The sequence below is a fragment of the Molossus molossus genome, unplaced genomic scaffold (genome assembly GCF_014108415.1).
Source record: "Molossus molossus isolate mMolMol1 unplaced genomic scaffold, mMolMol1.p scaffold_m16_p_20, whole genome shotgun sequence".
NCBI classification, from domain to species: Eukaryota; Metazoa; Chordata; class Mammalia; order Chiroptera; family Molossidae; genus Molossus; species Molossus molossus.
In genome coordinates, this window is record NW_023425356.1 from 52361690 (window position 1) to 52387317 (window position 25628).

The 25628-nt window shown below is 56.6% G+C and overlaps 1 protein-coding gene and 1 long non-coding RNA gene across 2 annotated transcripts; one reads left to right on the top strand and one right to left on the bottom strand.

Moving 5' to 3' along the window:
- Positions 1 to 276: 276 nt before the first annotated feature.
- POGK (pogo transposable element derived with KRAB domain) lies at positions 277 to 14001 on the bottom strand. Its single transcript, XM_036273684.1, has 6 exons — positions 13962 to 14001; positions 12402 to 12535; positions 7579 to 7705; positions 6890 to 6988; positions 4015 to 5487; positions 277 to 2004 (listed from the first exon to the last, which is right to left on the bottom strand). The coding sequence occupies exons 2-5, from the start codon at positions 12531 to 12533 to the stop codon at positions 4028 to 4030; spliced, it is 1818 nt and encodes a 605-aa protein (XP_036129577.1). The 5' UTR covers positions 12534 to 12535; positions 13962 to 14001; the 3' UTR covers positions 277 to 2004; positions 4015 to 4027.
- On the top strand, positions 13390 to 18744 carry LOC118637965. Its single transcript, XR_004960986.1, has 3 exons — positions 13390 to 13453; positions 16281 to 16339; positions 18444 to 18744. It is a non-coding gene; the product is annotated as an uncharacterized LOC118637965 (long non-coding RNA).
- The last annotated feature ends 6884 nt before the right edge of the window (positions 18745 to 25628 follow it).

Genomic DNA, 25628 nt, shown 5'->3' on the forward strand with positions numbered 1-25628 from the left:
GCCTCCCGGCACCCCGACACCGATGGAGGGGAAAAGCTATTTATGCCCCCTCCACCGGTTTAAAACCACACCCCACCTTTCCTTCCGTCTGCAAAGACACCGTCCACGGAAGCTGCCACCCCGTGAGCAGACCCTTCCTGGTCAAGGGCGGAACCTGTCAGCCTGATGGGCAACGGAGGGCAAAGTCGTTTGAAGCGCGACTTTTCTCAACACGGACAGGCAGGTAACAAAAGCACCACAGCCTATGTTCTTCACTATCAAAGTTTATTGCAGGTCAGTTCCTACCTACAGGGAGCGCATCTCCGTCCCAACAGGTGCTCTGGTCCCTCCAGGGCCTCGGCCACTGCACATGGCTGCTCGGGGCCCCGCTCCGCAGAGGTCGCAGGTCAGCCAGCGGAGGCAGGAGCCGACGCCCCGACAGCAGCCGCTGCTCCAGGAACGTCCGGCGCTGCACGGCCCCGAGGGCGGCACTGGTCAGGGACGATGAGACTCGCGCTGTTGACGGAATGACTCAGGAGTTGACCCGTTTCCCCCTCCTCTCTGCCAGATAACTACGCTCCGACACAGGTCCCCAAAGTCAGGTCTGACGAAGCCCTGGACGCGCCCAAAGCAAGTGAAGTGAGGCGGCAAGAGGGAAGAGCCAGGACCAGGAAGACGAGGGCAAGTCCAAGTGGACTCGGAGGGGTGGAGCCGTCTGGAACGCGCAGTCGCTGGGCTCAGACGCCCCTTGAGATGACGAAGAACGTGGTACAGCTCGCCAACGGCAGAATTCAAATGCTGGAAGTTATTCCAATATCAGAACTTAAGTGAAATTTCCCCTCTTGGAGGAAAACTGGTTTAACACGAGGAGGAAGGTGTTTCGCCACTAGGTCAGTGGGTACCTGAGTAGAAATAGGTGTTCAGGCTGCCAAGGACAGTGTCGTGGACGGACGGGCGGGTGAGCAGGAAGGGGAGGTGGAGGCCTGTGCCCAGACCTGACACTGGAATGACATTTCTAGCCATGGCTTTGTCTGCGAGGTTCCGGCCCACCTCCTGCAGCGGGGCAGCTTTGCCTTGAAGGAATGTTTGCATGACACTGGGTGGGAATGCAAATGACCACAGTGTGAAAAGGCAAAGTCCGCCCTCCTGTCCTGCAGGGTGGGAGACCGGAGCCTTCGCACAGCTGTGGCTCGCGGCCCACACCCTCACCACCCCCGGGATAAAAACATTAAAGAAATCAACAAGGAACGTCAGCGAGCCCGTGAGCCTTGCACCACGTGGACGGCAGACCTCCAGCCCGAGAAACTCGAGCCGTGGACTCAAGGCTGCCGTCGTTAAATAGAATCATCGCGAAAAACGGGGCCGGTCAGTGAGACCCGCAAGAAGTCTAGCTGCCAACCTGACTGGGAAGAGGAGTAGTGAAACAGTGTTGTGTATTTTAACCTGTGCCTTCCCCCTCACCGAGTCTGTCTTGGAGAAGCCACCGGCTGGCACCAGGCCAGTGCCTCAATTCTGTTATCGTTAGTACCTCCTTTCTCTAAGGGGAAATGTGTTACGTACAAAAAAGCTCGTTTCTACGTCGCTGTCTCCGCGGTCGGCCCCACCCTGCTGGGGGCAGGCTCCCCTGGAAGCGCTTTAAAGGCCGAAGGGACGACGACTTGTTCCTCCCCAGGACGGACGCCAGCAGCACGGGCCGCGGGACGAGCCTCCGGTGGCGCCGGACAGTCCGTTCTCCAGGAAATACCTCCGTCCGTCTGTCTTATTTACAGGTTCCTACCGGTGGACGCGAGCCACCTCTCCAACGGGGCAGAAGGGGCTTCTTTCCCGATCCCGTCTCTGCGGGAGTGGAGGGTCCCAGGCGTCTGAGACCCCGTGGGAGTGGGGGGCGGGCTGTGTCTCGGGCGGGCTGCCCAGGCTCTGTCCACGCCCGCTGCTCCCAGCCGCACGGCCCTTCCTGCCGCTTCTGGTGCGTCCACACCTGCAGCCGTCTTCTCGCCCCTCCCGCCGTTTCCAGCAGCTGCATCGCTGGAAAACAGAGAGAACCCAAGTGTGAATCGACCCTGGGGTCTCGGCGTCGAACGTTTAACAAGGGCACGATTCCGTCCGTCAGCTCTCCAAACAGATGAGGGCTGCTGAGGGCCCACGTCTCCCAGATCTGGGGCCCGTCGGTGGCCACAGCATCCTCGGCTCAGAAAGGGGCAGCTGCAGCCGCGCCCGGCATCCGGAAGGGCAGAGCCGTGGGCGCCGCCGCCACCTGCGCTCACCAGGCAGCGCCCTCTCCTCTGGACCCCGCCCTCTGGGTGGCAGGGAGCTTAGAAAACTAAAAACGCACAAAAACGTTATCTAACAAGACGAAACAGAAGGTAAAGTGAGGGTTAAAAACTCTCGTGAGTCAGTCTGATACACAGTGGTGGTCACCGACTGGAACAAGGGAGGCGCCCCCAGGAGGTGGAAGAGGAGGGGACAGGAGGGCAGAGAAGCCACTCCGGTGGTTTCAAATGTCCCAGCAAGACCTCCTCGGCTCCCCTGCGATTCCAGGGACCCCACCACGGCAGCGGGCTCAGCGGTGTGAGCGCCATCTGCCTGGGGCAGGGAGGGAGACGAGGTCACCCCAAACAGTGCAGGGGGTGACAGGAGACACCTGTTAGCATTTCACTGGGGGAAGAAGCAGACAGGATGGAAACACCCTAACTGCACTGTATTTATTTACTTTAATCCTCACCTGAGGACATTTAACTATTTATCTTCAGAGAGAGTGGGAGAGAAACATGGATGTGAGAGGGACACATCGACTGGTTGCCTCCTGCACGACCCCAACCAGGGCCGGGGACGAACTGCAAATGAGGTGCGTGCCCTTAGCGGGAGCCGAACCCAGGACTCACTGATCTGCGGGCCGACGCTCTAACCACTGAGCAAACCGGCCAGGGCCCTAATTCCACTTTAAAGGGAAGTTTAGTCAGGATGCTCCAGGTCCCCTGTCCGAGGAGGAGCAGCCTCCTCACACTCACTACACACTGTGCTGGGAGGAGCACACACACTGGAGACGAGCACGAGCAGGTCAAGGGACCGCTGGTTCTCCCGTGTCCCTGCCGCCGCGGCCGTCCTCCGCGGGCCCCACCCCCTTCCACTCGGCGGCCCCACTCGAGACCACTGACAACGCGCCTGCCGCCCTCGCCCTCAGACTCTGCTCACCAGAGAGGTGCACTCTGTTCTATTATGAATTTTCTTTTTTTTTATCCTCACCCAAGGGGATTTTTCCTTTTTTGTTGTTGTAGTTATTCAGACAGAGTGGGAGGGAGAGAGAGGTAGAGAGAAAAACATCGACATGAAAGGGACACATCGAGTGGCTGCCTCCCACACGACCCAACCAGGGCCGGGGATGAATCACAACCGAGATCCGTGCCCTTGACTGGAATCGAACCCGCAACTCATTGGTCCACAGGCCAACGCTCTAATTGCTGAGCCACACTGGCCAGGGCATGATTTTTCTTTTGATTCCATTTAAAAACACCTTCCTGCAGACCACCGAGGGCTCATTGCCCCGCCTGTGCAGGTCATTATGAAGAATAAGACGCTGTTTGGAAACACCGGGGAAAGCGAGCACTCTCCCTTCCCAGGGTGCTCCCGCAGACCGCCCAGGACCATGGTCCGAGGCCCAGGACAGGGTCTGAAGGCCACTGGTGCTGTCCCGAGTCCAGGCCAGCGAGACAGCACAAAGCGGGCTCTCGGACAAAACCGCTGCCCCAGCGGTCAGACTGGGCTCCTTCAGACCCAAGTAACTGGCCTCCCAGCGCTGAGACAGCCCCCTGGCGCCCACCCGTGGTTCGCACTGTTATTGCACCAGCGCCGGGGTCTGGGCCAGGGCCAGTGCGCACGGAGGACGCCCGGCCGCAGAAGTTTCGCTGGAGAAAAGGCGCACGGCCTGCGACCCACCGCACCCGGGCTCGAAGGCGTCTTGGAAAGAGAAAAGCCAGGGGTACGAGGCGCCAGTGAGCACAGACACGCACCTGGCAGCACCGAGCGCCCCCCGGTTACCTGAGCTGTGGGTTCAGTGGCTCTCTGTCCTGCCCTCACTGGGCGGCTCCCCTCCGCCGGGCAGCTCGCCCTCTAGCTCCCACAGGACGTCGTCCTCGTCCTCCAGGCTGCTGGAGATGTGGCACCTCCTGAACCCCTGCACGATGGACTCGCTGGAGATGCTGTTCCACGCGACCATGACCCACTCCAGAAAGAGGCCGAGGGGCGGCTTCTTGGCGTTCCCGGTGGGGCTCAGCGCCAGGTTCCCCGCCAGCAGCCAGTTGGAGTACTGGGCCCGCACGCTGTCGTTGAGCGGCTTGTAGACCACCACGTCGAGCACCTGCAGCTGCGAGGTCAGGCCCCCCGGGATGATGACCATGTCGGTGTCCATGTCCTCCATGGAGCTCTTCACCGAGTCGGTGGCGTGGCCCCGGAAGCCGTTCAGGACCAGCAGGCCTCGCTGCTTGGGCACGGCCCCCGGCCTCCGCCTCCAGACCACCTCCAGCCAGTCCTGCATCAGGTCCTCCGTCATCCAGCCGTAGCGGTGGCAGCGGATCTCCATCCCGCTGGGGAACTTCCCGGGCGGGATGTACGTGCCCCGCAGGATGATGTAGGGGGGCAGCTTCCTGCCGTCGGCCAGGACGCCGAGCATGGCGGTGATCTTCAGTTTCTCCCGGCCTGGCGTCTTGACCAAGACGGGCTTTTCGCCCTGGTTGTCGACAGTCACCCTGGAGGGCACCTCCAGACAGATGGGCGTCTCGTCGGCATTGCCCATCTGCGCCACCTGGTAGTCGTGCGCCCTGCGCAGAGCCAGCACTCGGCGCTGGTAGGTGGCCAACTTCTCCGTCAGGTCTTCGGGCAGCTGCTGGGGCACGGGCACCTTGTGCCTCAGCGACAGGTCGTACCTGCGCATCATCCGGCGACACCAGCCCAGGCTGGCCTTGAACCCCTTCTCTGGGATGTTCATTTCCTGGGCGATCTCGAGTGCCTTGAGCTGCATGGCCTCGCGGGTGATCGGGTCCCCCTTGGCCTGCATGTACCGCACATACTCCGCCACGCGCTGGTCCACCAGAGCGAAGCGCCCGTTCTTGGGGCCGCGGAAGGCCCGCCGCATGGCGTGGGCGTTCTGCAGCTGCGGCTTGACCTTGCGCCAGTCTCGGACGTTCTTCTCCAGCACGCCGAACTGCTTGGCCGCCTGGCAGTTGTTGGTGCTCTCGGCAAACTCCACCACCATCAACTTGAACCCCGCGTCGTAACTGCGGCGCATGCCCCGGCTGAACTGGAACTTGGCGGCCAGGTCGTCGGCAGAGAGGTCGTATCCCGGGAAGCCCATGGCCATGTAGAAGGGGTACCCCTCGCTCCACTCGGGCAGCTCGGTGATGTCCCGAGGCAGGCGGAGGCCAAAGCCGTCCAGGGGCTGCGGTGGGGGGAAGGGGGACGCAGTGCGCATCGGGCCGGCCCGGTCTGGGGGCTTGACGTCAGCTTCTTCGTTTTCTGCGAGACAAAGAGGGAGGGCAAAGGTAACGCCAGTGAGCACAACGATGCCCGGCTTGTTCCCTGACTCTGTTGGTGGAAATGCCAAGAGTACCTTAACCTGGGGTTCCCCGAAAGCAGTAACTGTGTAACAAATGGCATTTCCTGCCTCCTAGCCAGGTGTCACCGCCCACGGATTGTCCAGCTCCCACGGTCTCTGTGGTCGCCATCCCTGCTTTGCAAAGGAGGCTGCGGCGTTAGTGTGTCAAGGCAGCCGAGCCACAGGCAGAGCTGAGCACTGACCACAGGGATGAGCCCGGTCGCATCATGATCTGGGGGCCAGGTTTGGGTCAAAATCTTTCTGTGTTGATGAGACGTCAGATACAGCCACACACCGTACACCGTACACACTGCAGGGTGTGGACAGGTCATGGGCTGAATCATACCCCTGAACCCAGAGAAGCGACAGGGAACCACACTCAGCAGGGTCCAGCTTCCAGGGCAGCTGGTGGGTCTCGTGCACCAACCTTAGAACCGGGGTCCCTGTGTGTCTGTGTGCAGAGGGGGTCACAGAAACTGCTTACGATTCGGGGACAGTAACACATCCCACCAAAACTGAGATGTCATCAGTTGCAAGATGGAACATAATTATTTTTTAAAAAAATTTAAGTAGATTTTTAGAGAGAAAGGAAGGGAGAAGGAGAGAGAAACATCCATCGGCTGCCTCCTGCACGCCCCCTACTGGGGATCAAGCCTGCAACCTGGGCACGTGCCCTGACTGGGAATCGAACTGGTGACCTTTCGGGGCATGGGCTGACACTCAAGCACCGAGCCACGGCGGCCAGGGGATGCAGCGTCATTTTAAGAGGCAGTCTCCACCCCAGAGATGTCCGAGTGGTGGGGGAAGACACGCCTTAGAATCAATGAGCTGCCGCACGGGGGACTCCCGCCTCCGGAGGTGGCAGATGAAACCACCCTGGCTGCCGAAGCCGCATTCGGCCAATGGTGACCCTCCGGCCGTGACTCTGGACGAAGGACCATGTGCTTGTCAACCGCCTGCTCCAGTGTGTGCTGTGGCCAGTGCAGCGGGCAGCAGCCAGGGAGAGTGACCGGACGCACACCTCGGCACACGATGTCCCTGGGTGCCAGAGGCGTACAGGGCACTGCCGAGGTGGCGTCATTCACCCGGGATGGGCGCCAGTCCCAGGGCCACGAGCTCCATCGGCACACGAGGTCACACCCCGAGACCTCTTACTCACAGCGAGAGGAAGACAAGGGCTCGGAGGTCGGAGAAGCTTCCCAAGGCCACACAGACTGGAAGGAGGTCTGTCTGCCTGGCGACCTGCCTCACTCACACGCCCCAGAGAACCACCGTGGAAACGGAAAGCCTCCCACGAGAGGGCCCGCGGCTCAGTCTCGGTACCTGCGAAGCTTCCTCCCGGGAGCTGCCATCGGTCCAAGTTCTGAGACTCCTCCTCCCCATCCAGCCGAGAGATCATGTCCGGCTTCGGGAACGGGAATTCTGTCCGAGGAAGTGACACCGGTTAGGAGCAGTGCCGAGACCAGCCCTTCGTAGCAGCCCAACCCACCCTCTCAACGCGGAGATTTACGCAGAGCAGGGCCAAGGGCTGCGGTGCTTCCGGAGCGAACAGGAGGGAAGGAGGCCTGGCTCGGCGAGTCCGGGGGCCTCTGCCAGCGAGGGCGGGTCCCGCGGACCGGGAACCCCTCTGGGGCTACGTTCTGCTAACCTGGCTATCAGTGCAGGAGGGGAGCAAGGGTTCTTGGGGGCACGTCCCCATGCTTCTGAGGCTGACACGGGTGAGGACAGGGCCAAGGAGCACGCGAACATGGCCCAGGCCCGCGCTGACATGTCTGAGGCCCTGTCTCTGTCTCTCTGATGCAAACAGCTGGGTTGAATGAGGACTGTTCTGAGACCAGCAGCTACTGAGCAGATGACAGGATACTTAGAGCCCTGCCCGAGTGGAACACGGGAAGTCAATGGCACAGAGGCCACGTTCAGGAGCAAGGGGTGCAGGTCCCGCCACCGAGGAGACGTGGAAGCCAGTCTCTGGGCTCGGACCTTCCAGGAGACGAAGGGACGGGGAGCTTTACCCAGCGACAGCACCGTTTCGTAGTTCATCCTCATGACCTCCCGGTACAGGGCCTTCTGGGGCTCCGTCAGAACTTCCCACTCCTCGTCGGAAAAGTAGATGGCCACCTCGTCAAACAGGGCCGGCACCTGGGACAGAGCAGCCTCTCAGGACTCGGGCACGTGGGGGTGACTCACACCTCCCTCTCCCCGAGAGGCCCTGACCCTGGGAACCGGCTGTCCACCCACACGCGGCCACCAGGGGCAAAACAGGACCCGAGCACAGGCCTGCAGCGCAGCCAGCTCGCAGACAGAGGGCGCGGCTGGAGGAGAAGCCCCCAGCCCCCGATCCCGGGGGGACACCCTTCCGCACACCGGGGAGAGCTGGTCATTCTCACTGCAGAGCCAGGCTGCCCCACACCCCATCCCGGCCCCTCCTCTTCCTCGTCACAGAGCCTCGGCCAGGCTGGTCTGGTGGTAAGTTCGATGGACCTCAGAGGTTCTCGGGCACTGGTCCCCATTTCCCGCTGGCCCTAGAGTTGGACCCTGAACCCGAAGCAGCCAGCAAGGAGCCGTCACAGAGGGCCACCGGCCTCTCCCACGGGGCACAGCAGGAAAGAGGACTAATGACGGCCTGGTGTGTGTGAGGGGACAGCAGAGCTCACTCGCCTGCCAGGGCCCGAGCCAGAGCCCCGAGGACGGGGGCTGCCCCTCTCGCACCCCCAGGGGGAGGGGACGCCGGCAGCGAGAGGCGGCCACGCCACCCACACCAACCTCCTCTTGTTTGTTCAACTATTTGCTTTTCTTTATACTGCCCCCTCCACCCCAATCACTAAGAATCCTACTCCAAAGGTCATCGTAGTCAGCGGTGAGGAACCCCTGGGCTGCTTCTTTCAGGCTGGCCACCTTGATTACTGTTTTCACAGCTGTTCCCAAAGCTGATCGAGGGCCTGGGTGATGATGACGGCGTTTCTCATCCGATCGACTGTGCACACGGCCTGCAGCTTCGGGCGCCTGGCCATGGATCGCTCAGAGGCGCCGGCCTCCCCTCCTCACCCTGACAGTCCACTTACCCCCCCCCCCCCCCCCCAGCGCCCGACACGCAGGGAGCACTGCCAGGCTCTGCCCGGACGCACACACCGCTGCCCCAGCCCCTCCAACCAATCGAGGGGGAAACAGGCTCAGAGAGGATTCGTTTCTGTCCAAAGTCACAGGGCCAGTAAATGGGACCGAGCGCCGTCTGACTTCCAGGCTCCAGCCCTTAACAGCCGAACGGCTTCCGTGGGGACCAGGCCTCCACCCTCCCCTGCCTCCGTGCTCAGCTGTACCCCAGCCACCCACCTCCCGCCCTGCCGCTGCCTCCAGGACTCAGCCCAGACACCCCGTTCCCCAGGCCTCCCGTCCCTGCAGGCCCTGCGCTCAGCTCTGCAGTGGCTCCTGTCACTACGCCTCTGGTTCCCGTGTCCCTTCTTCCCCTGGACCAGCCACGGAGGGCAGGCCGGCTTCTCCTTTTCCTTCCCTGATCACTTACACATATTTTTGAATAAAAGATTTAAGCAAATACTCTCCGAATTTCCCTCCTCTTGCTCCACTTAGAATCGTTTCAAATGATGGTTACATTTCGTCTGACACAAGAATGAGCCCAGACTCTGGAGGAGGAGCGTGTGAGACACCAGGACCCAGCGGCCAGCCCTGGGCTGTCCTGACTTCATCCCCCCCCCCCCCCAGGCTCCTCCACAGGCCCCATCGCTCCCGAGCAAACCCCAGATCCAGGCCGCGCCTATTTATAGTCCCTTCCCTTTGCTGACAAGGGACGAGGGCCTGGCTGTCCTGTCACTTCCTGGGCAATCGATGGGAGAAGGCACATGGCCGGGCCCGTGGAAACATCCGGCACTGAGGAGGCGGCTGGAGGCTGGTGCCGGGCTCCTCGCCTGGTATTTGTGCCCGCGCCACTGGGGAGCTTCAAACAAGCCCACATTATGTTCCCGAGACACAAAGCGCGGCTCAGACAGCCCCTCACAGCCACCCCCTGTGACAACCGAGGGGCTTCGCCAGGCCTGCGTGCCCGCCCCCTCCACAGAGGCCCTTTATCTGGCCGAGCACAAGCGCCAACAGGGCCAGCCTGGGCAAGGCTCGGGTCGGGCAGCCCGAGGCCCGCCAGGCGCCCTCCCCAGCCTCGCAGGGAGGGGCCCTCTCCCCTCCCCCCACGCAGACCCCACTGCCCGCAGGCTGGCACCCCAGGCTCATCTCCAGGGTGGGTGCCTGCAGCACCCACACACACTGCCCAGCCTCACAGGGAAGACGGGAGGACCCGGGCAGAGGGCCCTGGGCGGGCAGCCCTCCCGCAGGTTTTATGTACATCATCTTACTGAACCCTTCACGTGACACACAGATGCGGGGTCACCACCCTGCTTTCCGGGGGGCGGAACAGAGCTGTTAAGTGACATGCCCAAAGTCACAGAGTGAGGTCTGACCCAAAGCCTGTGCTTTCTCAGGCTGCTCAGCCTCCGTGTGGCGGTTGCAGGGAGTCTCAGGCTTCCTGTGGGTGCTCCAGCCTGTCCCCGAGAGCCACCAAGCAGAGGGCTCCAAATGCCCAGCATACCACGCCCTCCCGGCCCCGGCCTGGCCCGCTTCTCGCTCCTCATCCCCACACGCTCTGGGGGTCTGGCTCCCGGACCTGGCCCCGGCTCTGCCTCTTGAGTGACCAGTCTCGAGACCGGAGGTCTTGTCTCAGTAGCTCCCAGCACTGTGCTCACTGTTTACTTCCTCCTTTCCCAGAGGGTGGTCTTCACCTTACACGCGTCTCCTGTCCAGACACTCACTGCTCCTGTCCCACGGTGCTGCACCCTACTTCAATGTGCTGGGTGGGCTGATTCAGCCTCCATGGCCTCCAGGTCTTGCTCCGAACACCTGGGACCAACACCTGCCCTCCTGGATGTCCCAGCTGCAGGGACCAGACCCAGGACAGGTGGGCAAAGACGACGGAAGAGACAGGGATAGTGCAGCCTCCACGGCAGGACTGGAGCCTGAACCTGGTGCTAAGTTGTATTTTAAGTTATTAAGATCTACACACAGCAAAACATGCAACTTTTAAGGGCCCAGCTCAGGAAGCATTTTAAGAACAATCAGTGTACACGTGTATCCTCGGGGCAAAGGATAACCTCCCTGCACCCCAGTTCCCTCAGGTGGGAGGGGAGCTGGATGATCTGGCAGCCCCACGATTCTGACTACAGACCTCACTGGCGACAAGGGTACGATGATGTGGATAATGAGAACGAAGCAGAGAAAGGAATGTCAACTTGTGGCTTATTTTAAATGTTTGCTATCCACACCCAACTTCATGAAGTCCAGTAAGCACTGTGAATAAGTATACCTAATAATAACTCTATCTGCTACCTTGACATTTTTACAAGTTTACCCAACTTCTCTCCCACTATTCTGTTTGGCTATGCTCCCCATTCCCAGCTGCCGACTCCCCCAAACCCTGCATCCAAGCCAGCGGGGCATGCGGCTGTCCCACTAAAGGGGCAGGAGAAAATATCGGCATAATAGAGAATATTAGAATAAAAAAAGTAATCATAGTGGGGCATTCGCCATAGTTAAAAGAAAATGTTAATCATCCTTCACAATGTTAATTGTGGCTGGTTTGCTCTGATGACCGAAAAGCCCATCCTGACCTGGCTGGAAGGTGTACCCCTCGGGAGTTTACCTCCGGAACGCGGACCATTCTCCTGATCTGAGAACGAGGGGGACCTGCCTGACGTCACGGGAAGATTAATGAGCTGGTTATCAAAATACTGGAACAGGGAGGCACACACTGCAACCACCTTTTGCAATTCCCAGCTCGTTCCTTGCCCATGATTGTAATCACCTGTGACCACTTTAATCCTTCTCGTTCCTTTTGCCTAACTGCCTTTTCTCACGTAGTCTTTGTCCTTCGACCCTTTAAAAAGGGCCGGCTAGGGCGGGAGGGGCAGGGCAGATTTTATGGGACGACCCACCGCTCCCGCAAACTGTCAGCAATACTGGAGCCAGTGCTCAGACGATTCAACCTCGTCGCCGCGGAACTGGCTCAGGTCGTGACAGGCGGCCCAGGCCCATTCGCTGTCCGGTTTCCCCAGGTCCGCTCAGGGACCCCCCGTCGCGCCGAAAGTGGTTCCCTTCGACCAGCAGCAAGTGACACGGACCCTCTTCTTGCTCAAACTGAGTCAGGCTGCTCTGAGTCCTCTTCCCCGTGAAGTCTTCCTCAGCCTGCCCGGCTCGGCTTCAGCCAGAACCCTGCTACGTCCGTTTAGGAAAACCCTCACCCTGGATATGCGATCGCCCGGCCTGCCTTCAGCAAGAATCAACCCTGCGATGTCCATTGAGCAGGAACCCTCCCATCCCAAGTACTTCTTCATCTGCTGACCCCTCCACGCGGCCTCCTGGCTCTGAATCCCCACTTGTATTTACTGTATCCGGCGCGGAGCCCGATCTCTGTCCCCTTCCGTGACATCCGGGCACCCCTCTCAGTAGTCCTGAATAGACCCTTTCTTACAATGGTAACAACCGTCAGAGCACTGTTCCTTTAACATGGGTCAGCACGCCTGGCACGGAGCAGGGCGCGGGAGACCCAGGGGTTCAGCAGAGGCTGGGTCTTGGCCGCCCGCACGGACGGGCCTGCTCAGGTGACCAGCTCTGTTTTCACAGCGCCCTTTAAAGGCACAGCGCTGTTTTCTCAGGAATGCAAACGCCCTGAGCTGGACTGGGCAGTTTTCACTTCCTCCGTCTGCTCCAGGAGGAGGCCCCACACAAGCCCCCTCCCAGGCCTGCGGCTCAGCGGTGCGGCCCCCACACCTTGACTTACCCACGCACCCTCTGAGCAGATGCGGACCTTCTGCATGTCGGTGGAACCACCCTCCAGTTCCGGGCTCCGAATCTCTTCTTCCTTTTCCTCCACTTTCAGGGTCAGATTCAGAGGGAAGGCTGGGGACTCCATGTCTGCAAGATATGTCCAGAAAACTCAGGCTGTCGTGAACTCTTCATGGCCTGAATGGGGGGGGGGGGTGCTGCCTACACAACCGCTCAGCCCCCAGCTCTGCCGCAGGCCTGGGGAGGAAGCAGTGGGGAGGGGCACCAGGAAGCTGGAAGGAGACATTTAATCATGACACAAAGAGGGACTTGCAAAGAGAGCTGTGGCTGCCCTCAAGTATTTAAAAAGCTCTCAGTGGGCCCTGGCTGGGCAGCTCAGTTAGTTAGAGCGTCCTCCCGATAGGCCACGGTTGTGGGTTCGATCCCGAGTCAGGGCACATACAAGAATCAACCAGTGAATGCATAAATAAGTGGAACAACAAATCGATGTTTCTCTCTCCTCTCTCTCTCTCCCCCTCCCTTTCCCTCCCTAAAATCAATAAATAAAAAATTAGAAAGCTCTCCGTGGAAGAGACCAGACTGGTTCTGTAGGGACCCAAGGGCAGAACCGGCTGGTGGGTAAACATTCCGGGAAGAGAGCACAGAAAGGCAGGGTGCCCACAGCCTTTGCCACCCGAACATGGACTCAGCCCAGGAGGCCTCCTATCGGTGAAGGTGTCTGCAGACAGACAGGACACTTGCTCACTGGGTTGTTCCTACAGGCCTTTGGGTGCCAGGTTGTTTGGCTCGGAATCGCCATCATCTGGATTTTCCAGATTCAGAGGTACTGTCGCGAGCAGGCTCACAGAACCGTCATTCTGGAGCCAGTGACACATGGCGAGAGGTGACGCGTGGAAATCCAAGACGGTGTAAAAATCTGCTGGGGCCCAGCCCCGGCCCAGCCCCCTGGGAGCGGCCCCGCTGTCGCCGGGCACAAATGCCCTCTTCTGCGAAGCTCACAGGCCGGTACCGGGCCGCGCTCCTGCGCTCCGGGCCAGCAGCCCCCAGGTGGGCAGTGAGGGCACCTCTTGGGGGCCGCATCCTCCCGGGTGGCCCGAGAAAACATCGCTCCCGAGTTCCAAGTCGGCTTCTCGCATATTTCCGAAAAGGACGGGAGAGGAGGCAGGAAGGGGTCTGGGGTGCGCCGAACGGGCTTCAGATCGCGGAGCGGGGGCCCCATCTTGGCCGCGGCCTCCCCGCCGGCTCCCGGGCGGCGGGTCGGGATGGGAGGCGGGGTGCCCGCGGCCCGGCCACCGCCCGCGCCCGGGGCCGCTCGGGTCTCTCCAGCCATCTTGTCCCAGTTCCCGTCTCCGCCGCACCGGGCGGCCGGGCCTGGTCCGCCCCGCGCACCTGCCGAGCCCGGCGCCGCCCGCCGCCCGCCGCCCGCCGCCCGCCGGCCCGCAACAAAGGCGGCGGCGGTGCAGCTGCGGCCCCGGCCCCCGCCCCGCCGCCCGGCCCCGGAGGCTCCCCGCCCCGGCCCCCGCCCCGCCCGCCGCCCGCCGCCGCGCGCACTCACCGCCGGCCGACCCCGGAGCGCGGGCCGGGCGCGGGGGGCGCCGAGGGCTCCGGCCCGGCTGTCACAGCGCCATCCCGGCCGTCTCCCCGCGGCCCGAGCGCGCAGCCCCTCGGGAGGGAGCGCGAGGACACGTGGTGGCAGAGGGAGGGTCCGCCGCGAGCGGAGGGTGTTGGGAGGCGAGGGGCGGAGCGCGCTGATGTCAGCAGGCCCGGCGCCCGGGGACGCGCCCGCGCCCGCGCCCACCCCGCTCCGAGGCTTCCGGCCGCCCCGGCGCCCCGAGCTCTCGGCCTCCCGGGCGCCGCGCGCGACCTCCGGCGGAGGGGGCGGGAACAGCCTGCGCCTGCCTTCGGCCGGCTGTGGCCGGGGCGCACGCCCCTGTGCTCCTGGGCACCGCCAGCCGTGTGCACCCGGGCGGCCTCCTCTGCTGCAAGAGCGCGCCGTGCAGAGCCGACCGGCTCGGGCTGCAAGGGCGCGGGGTGCGCGCGATCTCGGGGCGATCCTGCCCTGGTCCTGCAGGCCTGTGCGCCGCCCCGGTCACGGGCAGAGGAGCCTCCTGGTTCGTGCAGCCGCTGCCTTTACTCTGGAACATGGAACCTCGTGGGCGAAGTGAGGGTCTCGGGGACCCTCCCCGAAGTGTTTCAGGGAGCTGTTTGCATGCAGCGCTGTGGACCGGACAACAGAAGTGGGTGGGGACGCCTGAAGCCCTTCTTCCAGACCCAGAGTCTGGGTTCGGGTTCTTGCTGGGAACGCTGCGTGGAGAAAACAATGATTCTGACTCTCGTTAAAACGGAAGGGAAGACTATTTGGTATTATTCAGATAGGTGTCAAGACTGTGGGAAGAGGGGAGAGACATCCACTCAGCTCAGTACAGCAAAGGTAAGTTAGGGAGTTGCAGCCAAACAGAGCGAGGGGTCAGCCGGCGTGAATTTACCCACAGGAGGCACGAGGGTTGAGGAAATCTTGCTAAACTGATTTAACAGGATTCTTGCAAGTGGCAGGCTAGACTGATGAGACAGACATCAAGGGTGGTGGTTGGGGAGGGGGGCTCTCTAAAATGACAGCATGATTTCTAAACCCAGGCTGGGTAGTTCACGGACAGGACAGCTGTGTGTGCCCGAGGTAGAGGCTGGTGGAGAAGCGGGTTCAGAGAACTTCAATTTGATCAAGAAAAGAGACTGTTCAACTTTTCAGGCTGTACCCACACCTGAGTGCCTGTGGGAACCATCTCTCTCTCTCCAAGTTGTTGTGGCCATGTTGACTGTACGTATGTGAATTCACTTCTCTCTGCCACGGGAAAGTCTACTGTGCAGCCCTAATACACAGAATCCAGCGCAGCAGACACATCGTTGGAGTATGATTATGGTGGACCAACCAAGACCAGAGAAGGTCTAATCGATGGATGGAGAACATTATGAAAATATGGGAAGGAGGAGGTGTTCGAATTTTTATTTTCACGAGTTCTTTTTGTGTGTAAAGTTAGCGCTTTCAGTATGGGGTGACACCTTAGCTCACAGTGACTGACAGTCCTATCTTAACGCTTCTGAGGAAATGGCTGGTTGAGATAGAAAAGAGAGGAGGGTGTCAGGAGGTGGGTACCGGGGCATTGTGGGCAACTTACCAGAAAGGATTAAGACAGAAGAGATAACACAGAGCAGTGGTGGGGTACGGTTTTAGTCTCGGAGACCCCGAATGTTCTCATGGAACCTGATTTGGTCCATTTACCAGAAAGGATTAAGACAGAAGAGATAACACAGAGCAGTGGTGGGGTACGGTTTTAGTCTCGGAGACCCCGAATGTTCTCATGGAACCTGATTTGGTCCTCACTGGGAAGAGGCCAACCAGCAGTGACCCACCTGAATTCTTGACTTTGAGCCCCTGGCCTCATTCATGGCCATGTGACCCACCTTTGTACAAGCCCATGCCTGCCAACAAGACTTACTTGTGGGGACAGAGTGCTGGAATAGGGACAAGACACTGCGGACATCCGTGTGTAAGTGGTTTTGTCAGTCAGGTCACTGGTCTCTGCCCGGGTCTCCTCATCTTAAAGAAACTCAGGGTTGACCAGATGTCTAAGCTCTGCCTCAGCCCTGTCATTGAGAGATTCTGTTCTTAGTAAGATGAGATTTCATTTTAGTCTGTAGGAGGAGTGACGGAAGCTGGTTCTTGTGGCAGTACATGGCTTTGGCCACCCAGCAGAATGGATTTCTGATGGTGGGTGGTTAATAAACATGAGACCACGCAAGGAATCAACATCATTCTGTAGTTCTTCATTGGTGCTAAGAGTCTGACTCCCTCTTCTCTCCTCTTGAATTGTTGCAGTACACAGCCGTAGGAATTTAAAGGAGCCACATCGCACAAAACACGCAGAGTGAACTGAAGTGAGTACCCATTTCTGACCTTCAGCAGAGGCTCCACATGCCCTATCACTCTGTCCCTCTGGGACTGTGGCAGACTGAACTACTGTCCCTGCTCCTTTTCGTCCCTATGGTAGTACACCCTGCTGTTGACAGCACACCCTGCGGAGGTCTTGCATGTGCAGAGTGCACTTCAATGATCCTTCACGTGGCCCAGCCATGTGACAAGCCTCAGCCAATGGAATGTGGGTGGAAGTGACTACGTGTGCACCCTGAACACAGGTCATAAAAGGTCTCGCGTGTTTCCACTTGCACCTCTGGGATCCTTTGTCTTCTGTCACAAAAATCACACACAGGTACTCACTGTCCCTCCAGCCTGGGCTCCAGAGACCCACGTTACGTGGCCATCCTGTGACCGTGAGAGGTTGCTCTTTTGTTTTAAGTTCTTGAGTGCTGGAGTGGCTATGTGGCACTGTTGTGGCAATGGCTGACTGAGAGAGTGACAACAGGCGACCTGGGACTTGGTGCTCTCCACATTGACCCCAGGGGCATACTGAGGCAGGGGAAGGAGACTTGCTGATTTGTGGTGGGAATCCTCAGACACGCGGACAAGGAAATTCTGGATTGCGAGGGCATGTCACTGCTGGCTGTATCTTTGTCTTCCCGCGGGGGCTGGCACCTCAGAGGAAGATGGTGACATGACCTTAACTTTAGATATTTCCCAGTAACGCCTCAAGATACGCCTGGCAGGTAGTGACAGAATGGTAGGAGAAACCCTGTTCTGGACAGTTCTCGGAAGAGCTTAGACGGTTCTTGGAGAGGAGGTGGGGGTTAGAGCACCCGAGAAAGCCAAGAACAGCTAGCAGTCTCTCGAGGAAAAGAGAAAGAAATCTAATACCGAGTATAGACTAGCCACTGGGACAGACCCCCCCAAGTGTATTGAGGTTTAAACAATCAACATTTATTTTTCGTTCATGTAACAGCCTTTTGTGGGTATTCCTGGTCCACAGGTGACTCTCCCCCAGGCTGTGATTGAGGGACCCAGGCTCCTTCCATCTTGTGGCTCTGCGGTTGTCTTCATCCACAAGAGTGAAGGGGAGAGAGAAAACAGAAGGCACACTCTTTTCTTGGCCCTAAAGGGATGCACATCTCTTTTGCTTACGTGCATTGGTTAGGATCAGTTCATGGCAACATTTATACGCGGAGGGGCTGGGAAACGTGGCGTGTCTGGGCAGTCACGTTCCAGCAATATCCCCACACACTGAAAAGGGGATTCTGGGTTTTTGTCTCTGCCACAGGGATACTTTTTCTTTCAACACTTTAAACTAAGAAATGGTGTGACCCCCAAATCAGAGCAGCCAGCGTGACAAGTTAGGAGATGAGGGTGGATAAACAGAAAGGCAGCTTATTTGAAATCAAGACTTTCCGGCAACTGTAAATAATGCTCAGTTGGTTGGAGTGTTGTCCTGTGCACCAAAAGGTTGTAGGTTCTATTCCTAGTTAGGGTACAAACCTGGGTTGTGGGTTCGATTCCCAGTTGGGGCATGTACAGAAGGCAACCAATCAATGTTTCTCTTTCCTTCTCTTTCTCCCTCCCTCCTCTCTCAAAAAAAAAAAAAAAAAAATCAATAGAAATATAGTCTCAGGTGAGAATTTAAAAAAATAGTCTGGCCGGTGTGGCTCAGTGGATTGAGCATCATCCCATGGACTGAGAGGTCCCAGTTCAATTCCCGGTCAGGGCACCTGCCCACATTGCGGGCTCGATCCCCAGTAGGGGGCGTGCAGGAGATAGCTGATCAATGTTTCTCTCTCACATCAATGTTTCTCTCTCTCTCTCTCTAAAAGTCAATAAAAACATTTTTTTTTTAAAAAAAGGAAGTCAGCAGTATGCCAAGTGCATCCTGCCACAGATGTTCAGGAGGGAATAGGGAGACACACAGACAAGTGAGCATGAAAAACCTCTCACAATTGACCACCTCGATGGAGAGCTGTATTCAACTTATAGTATTTCTATTTTATTAACTATTGTATATATCTATTCTGGAATCTTGCTGCTTTTTAGACACATATCAATTGTGGAAAATATGTGAACTTGTCCTTAAAAGCAGTTGCCTGCTCAATTCCATAGCCACCAGGAGAAGAGTCGCCCTCCTACGAAAGAGGAAGAGCCTCCATCCCTGGGACATGGACCAAACCAATCCAACCAAAGACCAGACCACACCAGACCACACCAGCTGGCTCAGGCAGAGCTGGCTGGGGGGGCTTCCCCGAACAAGTGGAGCTCGCAAGAACCTGAGTGGTGAGTGCAACAGGTAGAAACGAGGGGAGGAATTAAGGAATGCACCCCAGCCTGCCCTTGGAAGGCCTGCAGACTTACCATGGGGATCAAAGGCTAGTGGGCCCTAAGGGAGAGCGTAAATGAAGGACACCAAAAGGATGTTTCAAGAGAAAGCCTAGAGAAAGAGGCCATTTGATGTGATAATTACATTTATAATTAATGGAAACCTCAGAACGTTTACAATCTGATGAAAGTTTAAGGACGCTTATTGTTAACGAATGTCAATAGCTCAGTGATGATAGCACACAGCTGAGATCCATAATTATAGCCATTAGAATTACTGGATTAATACATAAAACCGTGATAAGTGAGGTAGGTCCTGCAGCTCATTAAAGCTTCCTATATGGAAACGCAACCGCTCCAAGTTTCAGGACAAGACGCACCCAGGAATGAGGTTTGTCCTGAGCGTCACTCACTCCAGCTGGTGTGGTCTGGTGTCCATCTTGCTTCTCTAGACCTTAGAGCTGCCTTGTGTGCCTTTGGAACCTACACAGGACACGCATTACGTTGGTTTACCCTCTGCTCTCTCCCCTGGACGAACACCTCTGCAGGTTTGTTCTAACTGGAGTGACAGAACAGCACATGGGAACAGACCGAATCAAGAAGCAGATACTAGAATCCCACTGTCTGCTATCCAGACCCTGAAGAGATTTGCAGAATGAAAGGAACAGTGCCACTCTTTTCGCTAAAATCTTTGTTCCGAGAAAGGAAGTTACTTTTCATAAAGCATGTCCCGTTACTAGGCATTGAAGTAAACAAGTAAATACTCTCCAGTGCCTCAGTTTTCATTTCTAATATGGTAAATATCAGTAAAGGTAACTCGCATGCAATCCTTTTAGTGTTCAGTGATTGCAGGGAGGAATGTTGCTCTTTACTAGATGACTAAAAAGCTCAGATTTTTCACATCATTCAGCAGAATTCAGGCAATTTATATTTTCTTTCCGTGGTAAGTAGCTAAGGGGTAATGTGTTTTGTAAAAAGTATTCCTCATTAGGGATAGCCTGTTAAGAATATGTTTAAATATTAATAGCAAATAACCATAGAACAAAGCAAATCAAGGCTAGACAGAAAATCAAGTAATCTCTTAAACACACACACACACACAGGAGCCATATGGACATAGAACATCCATTACCAAATTCCCAAAGGCAGAAACTTGGACTAGGAGGATTAAGGCAGGAAATTCTAAGAAGGAACGTCTTTTGTATAAAAATAAGCTTCTATTCTCATCTAATAGAATTCCGGGAGAGGGAAGAGGGAAGAAGGCATAGACGTGCTCCAGAGACAGAGAGAGGAGAGAGAACACTTGGGTCCCTGTCTTAGGGCTTTTATCTGGAGGTTTCGGGGGAGGATCTGAATAGTCATCAGCTTTCCAGGTGTGCCCCCTCGTGGTCTCCCCTGATTGGTCAGCACCAGGTCATCAGCCATGGCCTCGCTCCATCTGATTTTGCTGCTTCTCTGGGCCTGGAGCTGACACACAGCTGAAGCCTAGATGTCCTCTCCCAGGGTTAATGCTTAAGGGAGTGGCCCTGCCAGGGCTTGTTGTTTTGCCTGTTGCTAGGCACCTGGGCTCTCCTCCTGGTGACCCTCTGGCCTGTGGTCCCTGCCCTGCTCATGCCTGTCTAACCACCTACTACGGGCCTCTGTTGCCACTACCCTAATCAAGATTTAAAATACTGCCCTCAACCCTTCCTGGTGAGCCTTCCCTCCCCCACCTTCCCGGCTGCTATGCTAGTAACCACATTGATCTTTCTGTTCTAGAACACCGTGTAAGTGGATGCTACAGACTTGCTTTAGAACTGGAGCGCACTAAGCGCCTGGGGAATTTGGGATCTCACGTAGCAAGGGCCCAGCCATACAGGAGAGCCTCTCAACTATTTTTTTTCAGGATGGGGGAGAGGCAGTGAAAAATGGGAGCTCTGGTGGGGGGAGGGGGGCGAGAGAAGATTCTTAAGCTCCCGGAAGTTGGAAGCTGAGGTCAATGCAGCACTAGCTCTGGTCGCAAAACTGGAAAAGAAACTTCAGAAAAGAGCTGAATTATCCGAGGAAGTAGAATTTTGGAGGCAGATTGAACCCCACTGGGATCGAAGGTCAGGTTACCCTGGTCACCCAGGCACACCTCTTTAAACCACATGTAATCTCCCGATAAAGTCTATGATATTATCCCTTATGATAACTTTGAATAATTATTATAAAAATAGTAGCACAAGCTGGTGGCCCTAAACTGTAAGCTTCTTGTGAGCGGGTGGCCTTATTCATTTCGTACCCCAGGGCCCAGGACGTGTCTGGGATGCACCAGTGAGCATACATATTGAACGAAACCAATGCTTTAAAGGTACTGTTTAAATGTTCTGATCATCTTTCCACGCCAGATTTCCTAAAATTACAAAAACCTAGAAGCAAAGCCACCGAGATTTCACGGGCATTAATTACACTCGGTGATATTTTTAGCTCAATTTTGCAAAGGCCCTGGAGCTGATGATCCCTAATATTTATCTCCAGATCTAATTCCCCCTTTACTGTAGCCTGCTATGGGGTGGGGGCTTTGCTTGTGAAATGTTTTCACCGCTTGGTCAGCGACCCCCGGCGCTGTGCCGTGTACCGAGGCCCCGTGAAACCGGCGGGCTGTCTGGGAGCTCAGGGGATTTCGGTGGCAACGTTACAGCCAGGATTTACCTCCGCAGGAGAGAGCATGACAAGGTCCACGCTCAGGTGAACCTCACAGGAAAACACTTGTCAGCGGCGGAAAGAAACATCCTGGTCACAGGCTCGAGGCAGCTCGCTGGCGGGTCCGGAGCGCACCCCCGGCCCCCCAGGCGCCTGCGCAGCGGGGTCCGCCCCCCATCCCTTCGGGGGCTGCCTCGGACCCCGCTGCGCCGGCTGTTCAGTCACCAGGACATGTTCACAGAGCACCTGCTCCGCTGCCTGCTCCCCCAGGTGGTGGGTCTCCAGCTCCGTGGTCTCAGTTCCCGGCACGGAGGACCGAGGTCACCTCAGGGAGAACCCCAGACCCAAACAGCCGACACGTGTTAAGTCGCCACGTGCAGAGCGCGGTGAAGTCTCGCGAGGCGGCTCCCAGCCCGGGACGTGGCTCCGCCCCCGACCCAGGCTCTGGCTCCAGACGCCCCGCCCCCCGGGCACCGAGGGGCCTCTGGGCACCAGCTGGTCGGTGGCACCATCACGGGGCCTGTGCGCCCATCACCCCGACTTGACGTCACAAGGGCCCCGAAGCAATGGTGCTGGCAGGTCCGTGCGCCCGAGGGAAGCCGGAAAGTGCTTGTCACTCGTCAGAGGGCCAGCAGCAGCCTGACGTCACCAGGCCCACGTCACTCACCGCCCTTTGTGTCGTCACTGGGCCGCGTGTCATCTCAGAGCATCGCCAGGAGAAGGTGCGCGCAGCCCAGTGAGGTGCTGGAGAGACCGCGTCCGCCTCTGGTTACAGTTACTACTTATTGTTTGGTCACAGTACGAATAGCGGGGAAGAGTTAACAAGCTGCCCTTGGAAGTTAAGTAACTTACGTATTGTTTCTATAGCGCCCACGGCATCATCCGCCCGGAGTGAGGATTGCATTGGAGAAGCCACGTGGACAGGTGCGTGGCCCTGGCCTATTGCTCTAGCCCTGCGGCCTCGCCTGCTAATTCACCCCGTGGGCCCTGGAGGCCTGCCCCGCCCCGAGCCAGGAGCGAGAAGGCACACGTCCACACCCGGAGGATGGGTTGATGACATTCTGTCATCCCAGAAAGTTCTTAGTGTGCTCTGTGTCGTCCCAGTTTCTGTTCTATGGATGGTCGTTACTCACCCACCCTAGGTTTGTCCTGAAGGATCCCCTTAGAGGGCCTCAGGCCCATAATCTGAAATGCACAGATACAGCTACCAAAGGGACTCCCTCACCAGGTGACAGTGTGTGCTCACCTTAGCAGTGAAAACACGTTTCTGCAGATTCCTGCCACCTGCTGTCTCCCTGGTTTTCTCTTTCAAGTCTCTCTCCAGTTTGGAACAAATTCTTCAGTTTCACAATGCGCAGACGTCCCTATTCAGGGGCGGGGAGCAACGTTTTTATCCAAATTACTTGCTATTCAGCACACCGACAGAGTTTTCAGATATGTTTAAGTCAAATAATTATGTTCTAGTTCATAATATTGGTATGTTTGTTTTAAAATTTGACGAGGTCTGTATGTCTAGTTGAACCCTTGGCTGTCCTTCCCTACCTGGAGAGAGCTTTTTGGGAGGAGAAGGGGAAGGAACGGTGAATGTCCAGAGTGACCAGGAAGGCAGCCGTGGAGGTCACCTAAACGGGAGGGCACGTGCTACGACCACAGGTGGGCTAGGGGCTGTAACGACGGCCAGGGAGTAAGCGTAGGAAGGACTGAAGTGGGGGACAAAGCCGGGTGGAGAGGTAGGGTCAGCAGAGCCCCACCTCCCTGAAGAGCCCTGATCCACTGAGGAACGTTGGGGTGCCCAGCCCCCTGGCTCTCATTTCAGCCCACCCTCTCCCATTGTTCTCAGTAACAGCATGGATTGTGTTCCCCTGGGAATTCACCCCCCCCCCCGCCATGTGTCTAGTTTGCCTTCTCACTCTTGCAAGGCTGGGGTGCAGATGAGCAGTAAGTGGATGGACATGGGGTAGATCCCCCAAGTCACACCGACGCAGCGTGTGGAGACACCTACGCTGGGTCGCCGGCCTGGAGTTGTGTTTGTACCTGGGTATCAGTCTAGCCCTTGTCTTAATATGAGGTACCTGCTTATAGAATGTAATCGCTTGTTTCTAAATATTGAAAATTTAGGGTAATTTATAAATGTTGGAAATATATGGGACTTTTTCTTTTAGTTGTTACTTCAAAATAAAAGGGCTGTTTTCAGATTAACTTAAAAGCATATCTAGTGTCTCGTAAACTAAAGCCTGAACTAGTTTTCCTTGTGACTTTTAATTTCTAGGCTGTGGACATCAGCATAAAAAACTTGATTTAAAAAGGTTTCAGCTTCCACTGTGGATGATAACGTGATAGGATTACTCAGAGGAAGAAAAGACAACATTGGAAATAAAATCGATGGTAACGCGAAACTGTGTTGATAGATCCCTTGAAGGAGCTTTGTGAAGCGGTTTAGGCGTATTCTGCATGGTGCAGCTTAACCAGGGCTCCTCTTAATGGTAAGCTTTTCCACATCACAACCAGAAGCATGGCGTCTACCTGTTTTTAAAGAAAAAATCCTAGCCCTGGCCGGTTTGGCTCAGTGGTTGGAGCATTGGCCTGCGGACCAGAGAGTCCCGGGTTCGGACCCCACTAGTGGCACACACCAAAAAATAAAGAAAGAGGAAGGAAGGAAGGAAGGAAGGAAGGAAGGAAGGAAGGAAGGAAGGGAGGGAGGGAGGGAGGGAGGGAGGGAGGGAGGGAGGGAGGGGAAAGAAAGAAAAGAAAGAAAGAAAGAAAGAAAGAAAGAAAGAAAGAAAGAAAGAAAGAAAGAAAGCTATTTGTAAAATGCATCCAGGTATCTTTTTCTATATCAGCTGTAATAGTAATGATATCGAACGTAACTTATGACCTAAACATTTAAGCATCTAATGGTCCAGGACAAGTGGAAACAGTCACAGGCTTTTTCTACTTCATGTTTATTCATTTACTTCCATTTACCACATTGATGAATGTATTGCAAGCTGAAACTCCAGGCCGATGGGTACCATCTTCATCCGAGAGCTGTGAGGGGCATGCCCGTCCTCACTATAATTCTTGTCCTCAGAGGCTGGACGATCTGCTCTCTCTGGGTCAGGATGGCTCTGCAGGCCCCAGCCCCTGCATCCGGTACTGGTACGGGGTACATGGGCCAGAGAGAAACTCTGAGGGGCTTCACCGCCACCTGCGTGGCCATCTTGTCCATGTACACAATGGGATCCACTTGGATCACGTGGCGAGGCACCTTCACACACCTGGAGCAGGTGAAGGGGCAGAGCTTTGTGTCATCCAAATGCAGCAAGGACTTCACTTCTACTCAGAGGCGAGCGAACAGAGCTGGAGGCCCAGGTGGCCACTCTGCGCGGTCCCCCTGGAAAGGCTCAGCCCGTGCCCGCCGTCACAGGCGTGAAATGAGTGAGTGAGAACATTTCACCTCTTCTTCTAAATGCTGATGAGAATGGCGCTGAAATGCTAATGGTTTTCTCGGTGATGCCACTTTGGGAAAACTGATGATAAACTGGAGTGGATTCATGGGAATGGATTTCGTTTCTTTGTATGGACACACACACACACACTCAAGTCTTTGGGATCTGGACACAGTGTGGCAAGGTAATCCAGATGTTAATTTGTGTCTTGTCTGTCTGTATTCCCCTTCGCCAGCACAGCCTTACAGCAGTCCAGCCTTATGCTTCCTTGTCTCAGACTCGTTACATGATCAAGGAAACATCTTTGTTGCAAAACATCCCCCCTTCTCGCTGTTGTTTCTTTCAGGTCTGGGCTCCTGGGACCGGATGTGATAAATATCTTTGACAGCAGCGAGCGAGGAGAGGGAGAGACGGCACACGCGTGAGAGATGGAAGCATGTGTGGAAGCATCGAGGAGCCCATGGCAAGAGTCCAGAGGGGAGAGTGTGCGGGTTCCCGGGGAGGCTGGACCTGCGCCCAGCTCGGCGAGGGTGCCTCACCCTCCTCGTGGCGCAGAGCCCAAACCTCCAAACTCGCAGACAGTGCTTTAGACCTGGGCAGTGAGGGTGTCAGCAGGGAATGTGAGGAGCCGAAGTTCAGAGACCAGTCCCACCTCTTGCAGAGTCACGTGAGTGTCCTGATGAGACCATGGGAGAAACACCGATAATGACTAAGACTGAGGTTAAAGACCGAAATTCTGCTTTAATGGGATTCAAAGACAAGAAAACACATGGTTATTGGTTGCATAACTCAAATTCATACCATTGCATGTGTTTTGTGTTGCATAATAAATAGAATATGGAGGGGGAACCCCACATCACTGAGAGGAAGCATGGATTTT

Bases quoted from the DNA above. Each gene is read 5' to 3' on its own strand.
- POGK (XM_036273684.1), bottom strand. From the start codon at position 12,533: ATGGAGTCCCCAGCCTTCCCTCTGAATCTGACCCTGAAAGTGGAGGAA. The intron at 7,706-12,401 runs GTAAGTCAAGGT...GCTCTGTCCCAG, and splicing joins TCTGCTCAGAGGGTGCGTGG to GTGCCGGCCCTGTTTGACGA. The intron at 5,488-6,889 runs GTACCGAGACTG...TTTGTCTCGCAG, and splicing joins CCCGGGAGGAAGCTTCGCAG to AAAACGAAGAAGCTGACGTC.